The sequence below is a fragment of the Hypanus sabinus genome, chromosome 7 (assembly GCF_030144855.1).
Source record: "Hypanus sabinus isolate sHypSab1 chromosome 7, sHypSab1.hap1, whole genome shotgun sequence".
NCBI lineage: Eukaryota > Metazoa > Chordata > Chondrichthyes > Myliobatiformes > Dasyatidae > Hypanus > Hypanus sabinus.
This window is the reverse complement of record NC_082712.1, coordinates 128,402,047-128,420,119: the sequence shown is the minus strand read 5'-3', so window position 1 is coordinate 128,420,119 and position 18,073 is coordinate 128,402,047. Positions and strand designations below refer to the sequence as shown.

Genomic DNA, 18,073 nt, shown 5'->3' with positions numbered 1-18,073 from the left:
GAGGGAGAGAGGGAGAGAGGGAGAGAGGGAGAGAGGGAGAGAGGGAGAGAGGGAGAGAGGGAGAGAGGGAGAGAGGGAGAGAGGGAGAGAGGGAGAGAGGGAGAGAGGGAGAGAGGGAGAGAGGGAGAGAGGGAGAGAGGGAGAGAGGGAGAGAGAGAGAGAGAGAGAGAGAGAGAGAGAGGGAGAGAGAGAGAGAGAGAGAGAGAGAGAGACCAAGTAGGTCATTCATTCCATTTTTAAAAAGTTGAAACAGAAATGTGTTAATGAGTAACAAGTCCACCATATGGGTGGATGTGTGGGGTTGTAAATGCACATGTGGAATGGAAATGGTCATCAAGGGTTATGAAATCTTGACAGCTTTTGGAGGGCAGGTTAGAGAGATATATTTTACACACATGCACACTTAAAACTGCTAAATGATTAGGTAGAGCCATTTTCCCAGATGGGTTCCCAATGCATTTAATTCTGCTTTGACTGCCTTTAATAAAAGATCTGTTGTCCCTGCATGTTTTGTTACTAGCTTTGCTTCTGTTATTTGTTTTCTTAAGCAGCAGCCTCTAAATACTACAGTGGTGAAGAAGATTTTGAGGAAAAGAATGGGAGTGAGTGTGATAAGAATAAAGAATAGGATTCCTTATATATAGCAGCGATGATGGCAAGCAAGGGATATGACATGTATAATGGTGTGTTTGAAAAAATACAATCAGACTCAACCATTTGCCCTATATATGGCCCAATATTGCTCTGACTGAACAGTATCATTAGGATCCCAGGAGAGGACAGAGAAAAAAAACCCAGCAGTAAATGAACAGTGGAAAGCAATGTTGCACGGTTGATAGTAGAGTTGAAGTCATCCAAGACACGTAGCTCATTTACCAAGGATAAAGTCTCTTACAAGAATAATGTAAAGAAGGGACATTTAAACAGGAACCTCAGAGACTTTGAAGAGTTACAAGTTACATACAGCCAGGCACTGAAAAAAAAAGATTGGTAAATATGGTCAGCACTTTGGAAACATGGCATAGGGTGGATGGTGGGGAGGTGAAACAGCCATGAAATTGATGTTCCACATCTGTCTACAATATTACATAACTATTTAGAGATGATGAGTATTCTTAACTGCTCTTTTCAATGATCAAATACAAAATTATCACGTAGTCAAATTGCACATTATGGTTCCAAAATGATCTGTCTAACTCCATTACTGCACCTTGTATAATGATATGAATCAGACATACTTGACAAATTATTGAGTACATATAAATAATTAGATAATGTCAATACCTGGTTGATTCTGTGACACTGTGCAATTTACGATCTGCATATCTTCCCTGAGACACATTTGTGTGATGAATGTACTCCTTAAAGATCTCCTCATGAGCTTCAATTCCAAAATACTCATTCTCGGAATCTTCTTTTTTCTGAGATAGAAGGAAACTGTTATGCTTCCTTAAATTAGTTTGCATGTTTTTACACTTTAAGTATCACTTTTATGAAAGTAAACAATAGAAATTGTTTGAGGATTTAGGAAAACTGGATCCCTCTTTTGTATTGCATGCCAAAAACTATGGATGCTGCGAATCTGAAATAGAAACAGGAAAGTTCTAGAGATGTCAGCATAACAGGCAGCATTTTTTCATGGTACATACTTTCTCAACCACTGGCAATGTAACACTTGTCCAACTACCTCACCCCTTCCCACCATCCAGGGATCCAGGCAGTCTCTCCTGATGAAGCAACTATTCACTTGCACTTCTTTCATTTTTAGAGTATTAAATTCAGTATGCCCTCTCAACTGGACAAACCAAAACCAGACTGAGTAATTACCTTGCAGAACCTCTTTGTTCAGTGCATGAATATAATGCTAAGATTTCAGTGAACTATTGTTTTAGTTCTCATAGGCATTCCCATAGTCTTTGATCTATCTGTATTTGGCTTTCCGTACAGTTCAAATAAACCCCAATGTACGCTCAAAAAATGACAATTCATTTTCCACCTGGGTCCTTACACTACTTGGAACTCAGTGTTGGTTAACCGGAACATATGCATGAGGAGATTGTCATCTTTGTTTCCCTTGTAAGGAAACATCTGAAAAGAGATAAACATTTACTGCAGTCAGTAAATATAATGGTAGAAAATAGAGTGGATAAAAAGTGGTGCTATGCCTCAATTTCATTCTCGAAATCTGTCAATTTACCCATAGAAATCGTCTTAATAAACCTTGGGGAGGTGACATTGTGAATGTATAGTTCAAACAGACAGAGCAAGTGGAGGTAATAGTGAAAAATAGCAAACAGCTTCCTGGGTTACCAGTTCTAGTATTCCACAACTGCTTATGAAAGAGACTTCCCCATGACATGGAAGGAAGCCATTTGACTCATCAAGTCCATACTAGCTTTCAGGGAAACCTCATTATTCTAATTTCCTCACTTATCTTCCTGTGACTTATTTGTCATATCACCATCAATTCTGCACCAACTAATATGAGAGGCAATACATAGTAGTCAGTTAGCCTAAAATGAGCATAGGGAGAGACAACACATCAGAGCAAATTCCGATCAATTACAGAGATAATGTGCAAACTCCGCAGAGGCAGCACTGGAGGTCAGGATGGAGAAGTGATTCAGCCGTGTTATCTACAGCTCCCTTGTGATTTTATTTTGTTTTATTTTATTGATGTACAGTGTAGAATAGGCCTTTTCAACCCTCTGAGCCATGCTGCCCAGCAATCCACCAATTTAATCCTAGCCTAATCAAAGGACAATTAACCAACCAACTGGTATGTCTTTGGACTGTGGGAGGAAACCAGAACATCCGGAGGAAACTCAGAGGGGCACGGTGGAGAATGTATAAACTCCCTACGGGCAGTAGTGGAATTGAATCTGAGGCACCTGTACTGTAAAACATTGTGCTAACTAAGCTACCCTACCACCACATTTAGAAGCTACTGCCGCATTCAGAATATGCTAATAAGTAAACAGAAGTTTGGTATAGGAGTACAAAATACTGCAAGAGTTATCATAGAATGTACTGCATGAGCATTTCAGATTTATTGAGTATGGGATTGTCAAAATATTAAGCAAGTGAGTTCAAAAAGACAAAGCGAGCAAGTTAACATTAAGTTCACTTTATGTTATCCCTTTACAGAACTATGCAGCTTCCTGGTTTACTATGATTTGTAACTTCAAAGCATTAAAAGAAGACACAGGATTCTGGGAATGAGGGTTGAATTTAATGTTTACTTTAAGCGAAGCAAGCACATACCACGTGGTAGTATGATGACATATGTGATTAACATTTTTACATGGAACGCATAATAAATTATTTAAGTGAACAGAATGCTTTATCAAACGATATATTTGCCTATCACCACAATAGGTCTACAGTGGACACAACCTCACTGGCTCTTCAAGTGGCCTTAACTCTCCTGGACAAATCAAATACCTATGTCAGGATGCTGTTTATTCACTGCAGCTCAGCATTTAACACAATCATTTCTACAGTTCTGATCATAAATCTCCAGAACGTGGGTCTCTGTACCTTCGTCTGCAAATGGATCCTTGAATTCAGAACCGGTAGACCACAATCTATGCGGATTAGAAACAACATCTCCACCTCACGGACAATCAACACTGTCGCACTTCAGGGCTGTGTGCTCAGCCCACTGCTCTAATCTCTCAAGCACCTCTGACTATGTGGCTAGGCACAGCTCAAATGCTATCTATAAATATGCTGACAATACAATCATTGTTGGCAGAATTTCAGATAGTGACAAGGTGGTGTACCAGAGTGAGAAATATCAGCTAGTTGAGCGGTTTCGTAACAATAACCTTGCACTCAACATCAGCAAGACCAAAGAACTGTGGATTTCATAAAGGATAAACACACAAGGGAACATTCACCAGTCCTCATAAAGGGATCAGAAATGGAAGAAGTGAGCAATTTCAAAGTCCTAGGTGTCAATATCTCTGAGGGTCTAACCTGGACACAACATATCGAGATAGCTATAAAGAAGCTATGACAGCGGCTACTTTTCATCAGGAGTTTGAGAAGATTTGGTATGTCTCCAAAACAACTTGAAATTTTTGACAGATGTACTGTGGAGAGCATTCTGACTGGCTGCATCACTGTCAGGTATGGGGAGGCTACTGCACAGGATCAAAGTAAGCTGCAGAGAGTTGTAAACTTAGTCAGCTCCATCATGAGAACTACCTCCACAGTATTCAAGACATATTCAAGGAGTGATGCCTCAAAAAGACAGTGTCCATCATTAGGGACACCCATCATCTAGGTGATAACTTGCTCTTGTTGTGGCCACCAGGAGGCAGGTACAGAAGCCTGAAGGCACACACTCAAAGATTCAGAAACTGCTTTTTCCCCTCTACCATCTGTTTTCTGAATGGACTCTGAACCCATGGACACTACCTCACTAACTTTTGTATTTCCATTTTGCACTACTTACTTAATTTAACTATTTAATATATATACCTACTCTAAATCACAGTCTTTTCCCATTGTTATGTATTGCATTGTACTGCTGCTGCATAGTCAACAAATTTCATGACATATGTGGTGATATTAAACCTGGTTCTGATCTGATTTGGATATATACAAGATTATTCAAACATTACTGAAATATTAAATACACAACACTCCTCCCTGCTTTGCTATAAACTGCAGGAAAATAAGAATGCATCTCAACTATATTCTCAGTATATTATATAATACAACTGCAATACAGACATCCACAGCATAGTAAATGTTTAAGTCGTCCCACTCAGGTTGAAAGATTTAATTGCTGTGGAGGATTTCTTAGTGTTGTGGGGTAACGTTGTTCATGACAAGGGGGAATCTCCCTGCTTGTCAGGCAAGACTTGTGGCTGTGAAAACAATCCCAGGTTCTGGTGCCTCCTCCATGGTGGTTGTGGGAGTGATTCTGACAGCTCTGGACACCTTTCTTCTTCCTTTTACATCTTCTAGTTTGTGCATCTTGATATTAGGAAGGTTCATTTAATTCTTATTAATCCTTCTATTGCTCTCGTTTTGATCTGATTTCTTTGTTCTCTCATCCACAACTTTTTCTGGCTAATCCTCTGTTCTTGTATCTCCTTTGACTCCTCTCTTTTTGGCCTTTCATTCAACCAGCTGGGCTTTAGTCTTTACATTTACTCTCAGAAACAGCTTTTTGCCTCCCACTTGAAGTTAATGCAATAACCTTAAATGCACGCAGAGTAGATTCTGGTTCCTTGTACTCACAAAAGCTGAAAGCTTGCAACTCTCCTGAAGCTCCTCGAGCTTCCAGCTTAAAGCCAAGCCACATTTCACAAGTAATTGCCTGATTAATATATCAGAAGCTTTCTCGTTGCAGACAAAAACTGGTGTAGTCAGACCACTGCTTTCATTACTTTGTCGTTGAAGGTCCTTCCTTGGTCCAATGTGCTTCCCGAACAGTGGCACAGAGATTAGCACCAACAACTGTCCTCTGTTGGGCAGAAGTTCATGGTGTTCGGCATGAACAAGGTCATGACATCATCCAAAATCTTTCTTAAATTGCTTTCAGTTGACTTTATTATAGGAGATGTGGCATATATGCGGTATAGGAGATGGATAGATCTCTAGCCAAGTTGTAGTTGCCTCAGCCAATCACACCTCCACAATGCTGGTCTTCTGTTTGTATCACATAAATGTTCAATGTGACTTGTTGGCTGTTGTATTTCACAGTTATGAATGTCATTTCCATATGAGTTACCTTTATTACTGTATAAGTTCTTAGATGAATGCCTGCAGACTTCTATTTACAATCTTTCAAATGCCTCTCAAATTCATTTTGTGGAATGACTGAAATAGATGAACTAGTGTCCAATTACATTTTAATTAATTTGACATTCACTTCTGTTGTAAGCCATATTGCTTGCCTGTTACTAATTACCATACTATAAATCTTAAGGCTACACAGTCCTGTGTCTCTCTGATCATTACCAGATTCAACAACAAGGCACAAAATGTGTCCAGTTTTGGCTGGGCCACATATAGACTGTCCGTGGACATGATAAGAAGAAAACCAGATTTTTCGTCAACAGCATGCAGATCAATGCTTTTTCCTGGAATTGCAATTTGACCTTTTTGCTTTTTCTTTTCTCTGTGCAGTTCATTTAATTTGTCTGCACAACAGGTTCTTTGTAAGGTGTCCAAATTTGTTGCATTTTCTGCAAGTTTCGGCTTTAAATCTGCATTTCTTTGGTATATATAAACCCCTGCCACAAAAGTACACAATGTATTCAGCCAGGCTGGTTTCTGTCTACATGCTGAAATTTTGTTCATGCTCCCCTTCCTTTTGGTTCTGCTTATGAAACCTAAAGTCTTCTACAGTCAACACTGGTTTCGATTCTAAGTGTTCCTGCATTATTTTGACAATATCAGCAAAGCTCATTTCAGATGGTTTGGTTGGACCAGTTAAACTTCAAAGCAAACTGTATGCCTTTAAACCCAAAGCATTCAGCAAAATTGTTTCTCAGTGGTTATTTCATTTGCTTCAAAATATTGTTGAATTAACTCAGTATACATGAGCCAGACACCCATTGTGTAATCAAACATGTCAATCTTTCCAATATAGCCAGCCATTTCTGCTTTTCTCTGATTATTATCACCCTGTATTCACTGTTTATGAACATTTGAATTCTTGTTTTCCGACTTTTGAAAAAAATTATCGTGCCTTCCCTGCCAAAGAACATGTGCTGCACTCTATCAATTTTCAGGCTGTGCCTTCTTGTTCTGGACCCCCACTATAGGAAACATTCACTCTACATCCACCTTATCTAGTCTTTCCAACATTCTGTAGGTTTCAGTGACATCCCCTCACTTTTTTCTAAATTCCAGTGAGTACAGGCCCAAAGCTGCCAAATGCTCCTCATATCTTAACCCCTTCATCCCCGGAATCAGCTTTGTGGACCTCCTCTGGACTCTCCAATGACAACATACCCTTCTTGAGATATGGGACCCAAACTGTTGACAGTACCCAAGTACAGCCTGACTAGTGTCTTATAAAATCTCTGCATTATCTTCTTGCTTTTATATTCTACTCCCCTTGAAATAAATGCCAACATTGCTTCTTTACCACAGACTCAACCTGTAAATTAACCTTCTGTGAGTCTTGCACAAGCACTCTTCACCCCTCCTTTAACCCAGTGATACTCCATTAATGAACCTTCTGGGAGTCTTGCACCAGGAATGAAAGGGTTATCATAAGAGGAATATTTGACGGCTCTGGGTCTGTACTCGCTAAAATTCAGAAGGATGAGGGGGATCTCATTGAAACCTTTCAAACGTTGAAAGGCTTAGACAGAGTAGATATGGAAAAAATGTTTCCCATGGTGGGAGAGTTTAGGACAAGAGGGTATAACTTCAGGATAGAGGAGTGCCCTTTCAAAACAGAGATGCAGAGAAACTTCTTTACCCAAAGGGTGGTGAATTTATAGAATTTGTTACCACATGCAGCTGTAGAGGCCAGATCGTTGGGTGTATTTAAGGCAGAGAATGATAGGTTCTTGATTGGACATGGCATCAAAGGTTACAGGGAGAAGGCCAGGAACTGGGGTTGAGGAGAAGATTTTAAAAAAGGATCAGCCATGACTGAATGGCAGAGCAGACTCAATGGGCCAGATGGTCTAATTCTTCTCCTATGTCTTATGGGCTCCCTCTGCACCTGTGATGTTTAAATTTTCTCCCCATTTAAATAATAGTTCCTGTTACCAAAAGGCATTGTCATACATCTCCCAACACTGTATTTCATCTGCCTATTCTTTCAACTTGTCTGTCCTACTACAATTGCATTGCTTCCTCCACCTATCCCTCCACCTATCTTTGTTTCATCCACAAACTTTGGCACAAAGACATCAATTCTATTATCTAAATCATTGACAAACAATGTGAAAGTACCGGTCCCAATACTGACCCCTGAAAAACACCACTAGTCACTGGCAGCCAACCATAAAAGCTCCCCTTTATTCCCACTCACTGCCTCCTGCCTGTCAGCCTATCCATGCCAGGTTACTTCCTCTAATCCCAAAAGCATTTTATCTTCAGTCATCCCCTCTCTGCCGTCATCCCCGCCAGTGGCCTCCTCCAATCCACCTGGGCAAGCTCCTCTGTCATGCCTCCGTAATTCTCTTTATTCTGTTGCGATACTGATACACATAACTTATGCTTCTCCCTCTCAAAGTGCAGCATGAATTCAATCATATTATGATCACTGCCTCCTAAGGGTTCCATTACGTTAAGCTCCCTTATAAGATCTAGGTTATTACACAACATCTAATTTAAGATAGCCTTTCCTCTAGTAGGCTCAAGTACAAGCTGCTCAAAAAAGCCATCGCATAGGCATTCAACAAATTCCCTGCTTTGCAATCTGACACCAACCTAATTTTCCCAATCTCCTTGCATATTGAAGTCCTCCATTACAATTGTGACATTACTCTTATTACATGCCTTTTCCAGCTCCCTTTGCAATTTCAAGCCCACATCTTTGCTACTATTTGGAAGTCTATATATGATTCCCAGTGTTTTTTTCACCCTTGCAGTTACTTAACTCCATCCACAAAGATTCAACATTCTGACCCTATGTCACCTCTTTCTAAAAATGTAATTCCATCTTTTACCAACAGAGCCACACCACTGCCTATGCCTTTCTGCCTGTCCTTTTGGTACAAAGTATATTCTTTAATGTTAAGCTCCCAACTATGGCCTCCCAAGCCATGACTCAGTGATGCCCACAACATCATACTGACTAATCTCTAATTGCACCATGAGTTTGTCCACCTCATTCCGAATGCTACTTGCATTTAAATACAGCATCTTCAGTCTTGCATTCTTCACCCTTACGAATTTTGCCTCTATGGCACAATTTAACCCTTTGCTCTGTCTGCAGTTGTACCCATTCATTGGCTTGTCCTTCCTTATGTTCACGTTGCACTTATCATCCACTTGTAAACCAGTTGATTCATCCTCAGGTCTATTGGTTCCCAACCCCTGACCTAATAGCTTAAACCACTCCCAACAGCTCTAGTTAACCTGCCCGCAAGAATATTGGACCCCCCACCGATTCAAGCGCAACCCATCCCTTTTGTACTGTTCACACCTGGTTCAGACGAGGTCCCATTCAGCCAGAAATCTGAATCCCTGCCCCTTGCTCTAATTCTTCAGCCATGCATTTATCTGCCACCTGATCCTATTCCTATCCTCACCATCTGTGTCACAGGCGGCAGTCCCAAGATTACTTCCTTTGAGGTCCTGCTTCTTCCTAACTCCCTGTATCCTGCTTTCAGGACCTCCTCTCTTTTTCTAGCTATGTCGTTGATACCAATATGTACCATGACTTCTGGCTGCTCACCTTCCCTTTTCAGGATTTTGTGGACATGTTCAGAAACATGGTGGCCCCTGGGAGGCAAACTACCATCTGTGTTTCCTTTTCGTGTCCATGGAATTGCCTGTCTTATTCATCTCTGAGTAGAAAAATAGCTTAACATATAGTGGACTGTGATTATTTTTGAAACTTTTACTGATCCATGCTTGTAAAATTCAAGTGGATTCCTAACTTGAACAAACAAATAATGGAACTTGGATTAGGACCATCCAGTCAATACAGTCCTTCTGCCCTGTTTGTATATCTCATCAGCTCTACACTTTTAAAATTCCTCTCAAAAATCCTTACAAAAATCATTATCAGTTGAATTTACATTAAGTCTTTCAACCAGTCATTATTTATTAAATCTGTGTCAAAATTCTATTCAATGAAAGTGTAATTTTAAATCTTAAGATATAACTTTTACAGTTAAATTCATTCAGATTTCACATTGATATAATTCTACTCACCATTATTCGGAAGCCCTTTTCACTTAATTTTCTCAGATAAAGTTGCCTATTATTTTTATTTTTGTCATTGGCATTCTCTGTTCTTTTTGCTACTAGGACAAAGTCAATGTTATTCTGAAAAATAAATACATAATGATTCTGAAAATGGGTTTAGAGTGTCAAAACATAGCAAACATTTACATTTTCCTACAGAGCTCCATCTCCCTTCAAACTTGTATTTCATTTGGACTGAGCATGTTTGCCAGTGCTGACGTCCTGCAAATTCTACTCCGAGAATGCTTGAAGTGTCAATATAAAGGGAGCTCAAATTCCTGCTCTTCATCATAAAGGGCTAACGTTGGGGTAATACACAGGAAAGCTTATTTCCAGACTGATCTGATAGTGTTCTTTAGAGCATATAAAGTGATGTATTTTCTGCATTGAACTCAAAAATCACATGAATGGTCAACTATTCCATACTATATCAGTGGTCTGTGTAAAAGCCCAAATCTTCTCCAAAATGACAGCAGTTGGTGAAGTTCTTGTACACAGCATCTTGCATCTCTTTTTATGATTTATCTGTCAGGAATACTATTTCAGAGCAATGTAGCATGAGTTGAACTCTGAAAGTAATTACTGAGTTAAGAAAAGTTTTTAGGTGGTTACAGAGCAACTGGGGTTCTCCATATCTAGTCAATGAACCTGAATGACGAAGTTCAACTGAGTAAAGAGAGAAAACATGATACCTACTGTTAGAGTGATTTTTGGGTTTAGAACATTTACATTTAGCAATCACCAATCTTCAAATCGGAATGTTAATTGTAGATTTAATTTAAATGAACAATACCTTCCTAAAAGCCATGAAACAAGAGACCAGACAATGCTGATTAAAATTCATTTATTTGACTGTGGTGTGGGTGTGAATCAGGAGCGTGAAGTTTGGGTGTAGTCTCAAAGAAAGCATTGTAAATATGGAATTGTCCTTTGAATGCACATAAGATGTGTGTAGTGCAGGGCACAGGCAGACTTTTTGACCGAAAGCTTCTCCATTTGATGCCTGTTGTATCTTGTTTCGTCAAATAAAGAGGCTGCTTCATATCTACCAGTACTTTTCTCAGGTGACTTCATTCACACAACATTTGGTGTCAAGAGTGGAATGGTACATGGGCAACTACCAGGAACGCCAGAAATGAAGAACGATTTCACCCTTTTAAGGGGGAAGTGAAGCAGTGACTGTGGGGAGGTGAGAGTAACTGGGAAACAATAATAACAATGATTCAAAGAGATGATGAGACAGCCATGGATTATGCAGATCCTAAATATTGAGCATATGAGGAATATTTAGGGTTGGATAATCCAGTGAGGGACAACCCAGTCTTCCTGAAAATGATGAAGGTAGGCCTGAGCTCAGCCCGCTGGGAAGCTTTAGATTTAGGGATAGCAGTGGGGTTGACCTACTCTGCGATAGTTTCAGGGGCCTGAGAGATAGACCAAAGAAAGAAAGAGAATTCATAAAGTAGCTACAGTGGATGCAGTTGCTGTGATGTTGCAGAAGGTTTATTTTGTGTGCTGGCAGCCACGACACGTAGCAAGGAACTGCTGGAATAGGTGGGGGAGGGTAAATCCGGTGATATACTACAGCTGTGTCCTAACAGGACATGGTTGGTGCCAGTGTTCAAAAAAAGAGGAAAGAAGAACAGGTAACAGTCACAGCCAACACACAATTGCTCATTCCACCAACGCCCAATCTGACTGTTGATCAGATACCAGAACTAGGGAGGTGGTTTCAAGATTTGAGGGAGTAGATTTAGGATGGAGATGAGGAGAAACTGCTTTTCCCAGAGACTGATGAATATATGAAATTCTCTGCTCAATGAAGCAGTAGGGCCTACCTCAGTAAATATATTTAAGACAAGTTTGGATAGAATTTTGCATAGTAGGGGAATTAAAGCTTATGAGGAAAGGTAGGTAGGTGGAGATTGAGAAGATTGAATGGTGGAGCAGCCTCAATGGGAAGATGGCCTACTCCTGCTCCTATTCCTTATGTATCAAAGAGCTGCTGACGTCGGCGCGTAAGTCAGAAAAAGATGTGGCGGCAGCCCCCACTGCCAGTGCTGGTGACTGTGGATGTACACAAGGGCATTGTTAGGGTGCTGGCAATGTGATATGTTAGTGGACACAGGGACATCGGTATCGACAACTGACCTACCCTTGCCAACAACCGGACAGACAACTTATTTTACAGGTGTAGGAGGAAAATCAGTGAAATAAGGAAGAAGTGAGTCACAGATACTCAAAGTCGGTGGAATGTAGGTTCCAGTGTATTTCTAGGTTTTAATGAGGGCACTATCTTTGCACTGGACATCCTAAGAGAAGCAGGGGCCATTATAGATTCAGGAAAGGGAGAAATAGTATGGACAAGCCAGGGGCAGTGAACATGTACAACCAACAAAGAACACAACATAGCCAGTGTAGCTTCACTGGCAGCAATTCAGGGTATAGTGAAAGAATGAAAATGCCAGGGGATACTTAGAGAGATTGTGTCAACTACTAACTCACCTATACGGCCAGTAAAGAAGCTTGATGGATCATTTTGGTTAACAATAGACTACGCCGCCCTTAATAGCAGGTCATTTAGGGGCGATAGCCAGTGTTTTAGAGATACTGTGAGACAAGGGGTTTGAAGTCAGTCCACACAAGGCTCAGATAGGAAAACAAACCGGACAGTATCTCGGCTACATCACTTCACAGAGGAGGAAGGACATGTCAGATGACAGACATTGGCAATCAGCTTCATGCCCCAGCCAGTATTGGGGGTGAGTAAGGTAATAGGTCTATTCAATTACTGCATACTTTCATACCTGTGTTCTCTGCACTAGTAGCCCAGATACAGGCCTCGATTAAAGGAGGGAAGCCCCCTCTGGAAGAAGCAAGATGGGTGTGAGTTCAGGAAGGCTTTTCAGATATCAGAAAAGCCATGGTCTCTGTATCTGTGCTAGGATTAGTGCGTGTGGCTCACTCCTTTCATCTAGATGGCAGCAATGAGGGAGGGTACTAAAGTGCAGTGGTGCAGGGCCACGGGGACACAAGAAGACCAGTGGCATATTATTCAACAAAAGAGACACCCATTGCAGTAGAACGTCCGGGCTGCATAGCAGCTTTAGACTGCACTACCTGGGCCCTGAGAGAAGTGAACCAGCTGTAATGATGGGACAACTCATACTACACACACCCCATACCATTGTAGAGCTCATGAATACAGGGAGCCTGAGAGCAGTCACCAACAGCAGAAAGGCAGGTATTCAGCACAGGCACCTAATACGACAACTGCTGGAAGCAGTGAGTCTGCCAGGAGGGGTGGCAGTAATTAAAGTAAAAGCTCCCCAGAAAGGGGAGGGTAAGGAACAGAAAGGAAATGAGTGGGCAGACAACAGTGTGGAGAAAGCAGCAGAGGAACAAGAGGCCATTGAAATTGCAAGTGTGCAGGAAGAACTGACTGAAGTCAGTTTAGCAAGATTATATGAAGGTTTGGCAGAAGAGAAGGAAAAAGGGAGCAAAGGAGGAGCTAGATGGGAGCTGGACACACAGGGAGGAAGGAGTCTCTGTGGACCCACCGTGTATTAGGCAGATACTACTGAAGTTATATCATGAGGTGATACATCAGGGAAGGCAGAGCATGATCTCAACCCTCCTGCAGGACTTGTGGTGCCAGGGAAGGGAATGTTGAGAAATTATGCCACCATTGTGTCAATTGTACCCAGCATAACCCTATGGAGGCATAAAGCTGCAGCTGGCAAACCAGCCACAGCTGAGGGGACCCAGGAAAACATCCAGATAGACTTCTGCTAAACAGCAGGAGGAGAAGCTACTATCTAGTAATCATGGATCACATCACCCGGTGGGTAGGGGCTTTTCCAACAAGGAACTGCAATGCCAGCACCACTACAGGTAAACTCAGAGCAGGGAACACATTTCACAGGGCAAGCAATGAAGGAAATGTACCAACTGTTAGGGATTTGACAACGGTTCCATGTACCCTACCACCCTCAGAATTCGGGAATGGTAGTAAGGATGAACCTAACAATCAAGAACACCTTAGCCAAAGCTATTGCTTAGACAGGAAAGACACGGGTTGATGTTTTACCAGGAATCCTGATGAGATTAGAAGCAACCCCAAACCGCATGCTGGGTTTCACCCCCTACTAATTATTGATGGAGCAAGCAATGTGACTCATTTATTGGGTAATTGTGGGTTTTGGTGAACTGGGTGTTTCAGGGATAGAATGATACAGTATGTGAAAGACCTTTGTAAATGTAATGTATGCATCTGTATCTTTTAGAGCAATGACACCCCCCCACCACCACCTTATCACTACATATTAATCTGTTGTCTACGCATGTTCGTTGTCCTCTCTCCCTTTCTGCAATGTGAATAGATCAGTTAAAGCCATCTCCTGTGTGCGTGTTTTCATTTAGTTGCTGTGTATTTGTGTACAGACACAACAAATTGCCGACAGGTACAAATCTGAATGTCAGAGAATATCACCAACGGCACCGACAGTTACGGGATTAAATACGAAGAGTTAAACGGCACAAGAAGGTTGTCACAGACACTAACAAACGGGTGAGTACCATGCATAGTAACAGTGAAAGACACGCTAAATTTAAAGTGAAAATAATGTAGGTATGGCTTCATTTGGGGAAGTTGACAAATTTGATAGCACTAATGAAGGCTGGGAGACATATAACAAGAGGGTTGAACTGTACTGTAATGGGAACAACATAGAGGAGCAAAAAAAAAAGCGCCTCTACACTTCTTAACTTAATGGGTGCAAGAATGTACAGTCTCTTACACAACTTGGTAACCGTTGAAAAGCCAGCAAGCAAGACATTCAATGAAATTGTTACAACTTTACAAAGTAACTTGAGTCCTAGAGAGATTTAGATTTTACAAAAGGAACCAGTCAAAAGATGAAAGCCTTTCTGAATACATTGCAAAACTGCGTAACCTTTCCCAGTGCAGGGACTTTATAGATGGACCTTCTGATGCATGAAGAGACAAGCTTGTATGTGGCATGCATAGTCAAAGCACTCAACTGAGGTTACTGGTAGAAAGCGACCTAGACTCAGAACAGGCATTGACAATTGCAATATCGTTAAGAGCCCAGAGCAGAACTACAGTAAAGGTGGTTAGAATGTGAAATGGACAAAATGGTGCACAAAGCCAAAGATGTTATCAATGTGGTAAATCCTTCCATGTTGCAAATGACTGCTGGTTCAGAGAAAAAGTCTGCAGAAAGTGTCACAGAAAAGGTCACAGAGAGAGAATGTGCAAGGCAGACAAAAACCAAACCAAGTGAAAAGTCTCAAACACAAAACACACTGCAGATGCTGTGGTCAAATTAGCACGTACAAACAAGCTGGATGAACTCAGCAGGTTGGGCAGCATCCGTTGAAATTAGCAGTCAACGTTTTGGGCCGAGACCCTTCGTCAGGACTAAAGAAGGAGGGTCAGGGGCCCTATAAAGAAGGTGGGGGGAGGGTGGAATGTGCCAGGTGAAAAACCAATCAGAGGAAAGATCAAGGGGGTGGGGGAGGGGAAGTAGGGAGGGGACAGGCCGGAGAGGTGAAGAAGGAATCTATGGGGAAAGCCCTATGGGTAGTGGAAGAAGGCAGAGTCATGAGAGGTGATAGGCAGCTAGAAGAGGAGGCAGAGTGAAAGTGGGATGGGGAAGGGAGAGGGAGGGAATTACCGGAAGTTGGAGAATTCGATGTTCATACCAAGGGGCTGGAGACTACCCAGACAGTATATGAGGTGTTGCTCCTCCAACCGGAGTTTGGCCTCGTCATGGCAGTACAGGAGGCCATGTATGGACATATCCGAATGGGAATGTGAAGCAGAGTTGAAGTGAGTGGGAACCGGGAGATCCTGTCTGTTGTGGTGGACGCAGCAGAGGTCGCCACTCACACACTCCAACTGGCCACCAAGGGAACAGCCAAGAGGCATAAGAATGAAGCCACATTTCTGAAGACTGAATGACAATGTTCAACTGAGAAAAGAAAAAAAAACATGATACCTACTCTTCAGTGATGATTGGGAATGTCAATAGCTCCATTAAGATACTTATAGTTCGATGTAGAACAAGTGAGCACCTATGGGTCACAACCTTTAGAATTCATGCCAGTAGAATGACAGCATTCACAATTTTCAGAATTACTTATTTTTTTATGATTTATTTAAATATTTTAAAAATAAAATTACCTGTATATTATTATCCTCAATTAGTGGGCCCTCCTCTTCACTGCAGGGTACAATGTTAATCATTTCATTCTGGTAAAAGAAACATTAGATAAACTGATATATATGCTGCAGTTTAGTGTTCACATCTGTAAATATAGAATCTTCATGGATATCATTGCCTAAGGTACTAAATTCCAAAAGCTGCAGGTTATTTAATAATAAAATGACATGCTATTTTTATTCTATTGATTACCTTTCACACCGAAAGTTTGGATAAAATATCTGAAGAATGTAAGTGCCATTACTAACAAGGAAATGACATGGAACTTTAATTCTGCCTTTTTTTTAAATCATAGGAACTGAGAGCAAATAAAGGCTAATGTGGTCTTTTAAAGTAAAAGATTAGCAAATTAATTTGTTGTCCTAAACAATCCTTTAGCAGTTACACATCCTCATCTGAAGTCATTAAGTGGATCTCCAAGCACAGCATAAAACTTAAATATCCAGCTTAAATATCTACACACAAATAGTGTTTTGAAGTTTATTTTTTAAGCTCATAAACCCCAATATGAAAAGTCTGATACGTTCAAGGTCGATTGAATATCTGCAAGCCCAAACATACCTACTGGTAATGAGTAACAAGGACAGTTCCTGTTGTAGACTCTGGGATAAACTAAAGGAAGTCATCAAACTTATTATATGATTGATAGATCCTGCACACTAATCCAGAAAAATGTTATCAAAAATTGCCAAGAGCACAACAATTCAATATCAATATTCCTTCCTCCATATGGCATCAACTCATCCTTTGTTTAAGTGTGTTATCATGAAAATATAACTAGGTTTCCTTTTTCACTGAACAATTATAAGATAATATGAACTTTAAAATAAGAGAAAAATAAAACTGCTTGCACCAGCTCTGGGGAGGAGAGTGTTGAATATTTAATATTTAAGTAACATTTGAGTAAACTTGTAAATTTGTTGTTGATAAAGCATTATTGTTTGTTTAAAATAATCATTATGAATTATATGTATAAATACATTAATTGCATACATCATCACGCTACGGCGTGATATGTACATGCCTTGCTTGAAGTAAGCTCGAAGTTAGACCCACATTTTCAGATTCCTTTGTAATAGTTTAATGTTTTGAAGTTAAACAGACCCAAGTAATATAAAGTGTGAAGTAACGTTTTGAATTTTAAAACAGACCCATGGTGGCTACCAACCTGTTCAAGCGCAGTAAGACTTTCGAACTAAATATAAATGCAGCGAGAGCAACTGTGAGTAAAATAAGCACAGCCCAGCACATGGAGAGATGGTTGACTTTTTAAAAAAGCAGCCAGCATATGTTCTATGGAAGGGAAGGTGTGTTTGATTGCTCAGTGGGTAGTTGGCTCAAGTGTACTGAACTATTGGAACAGTATTTTGAAGCAAATTAAAAAGCCAATGAGAGTCGAATGCTAATTTTGCTGAGTGCATTGAGTTTCAAGGCATACAGTTTGCTTCGAAGTTTGACAGCTCCAACCAAACCATCAGAAATTAGGTTTGTTGCTATTGTAAAAGTAGTGCAGGAACACTTAGAACCAAAGCGATTGTTTATTGCAGAACACTCTAGGTTTCATAAGTGGAATCAAATAGGAGAGTCCGCTTCAGCTTACATGGCTGAATTGAAGGGATTGTCAGGATTGTCAATTGAAGGAGCATTATCAGTTCAGTAATGGGCTTAATGATGCACTGAGAGATCATTTAGTTTGAGGAATATGGCTTACACCAGAAGTGAACAGCAAATTAATTAAAATGGAAGGCTCAGCATTAAAGAGAAAGATATAAAGATTCCAGTAATGCCCAATTGTTTGGCGTAACAGCTACAAATTTCTTATTTTCCTTTGCTTATTCATTTTCAGGAACTGGGCTGGGTAAGACCAGAATTTTATCATTCAACTATGTATGTTGAAAAGGAAATGGTGAGCCATCTTTCTGAAT

General features: G+C 40.6%; 1 protein-coding gene across 3 annotated transcripts in view; it reads right to left on the bottom strand.

Annotated features, from left to right (window-relative positions):
- The window catches only part of LOC132397172 (anoctamin-9-like), a 111,656-nt gene that overhangs the window by 81,064 nt on the left and 12,519 nt on the right, over positions 1 to 18,073 (bottom strand). For all 3 annotated transcript variants that reach the window (XM_059975574.1, XM_059975576.1, XM_059975577.1), the window contains exons 2-4: positions 16,109 to 16,177; positions 9,868 to 9,981; positions 1,285 to 1,421 (exon numbers count right to left, since the gene is read on the bottom strand). In XM_059975574.1, coding sequence (XP_059831557.1) covers positions 1,285 to 1,421; positions 9,868 to 9,981; positions 16,109 to 16,177 — 320 coding nt within the window. The remainder of the gene's footprint in view (positions 1 to 1,284; positions 1,422 to 9,867; positions 9,982 to 16,108; positions 16,178 to 18,073) is intronic.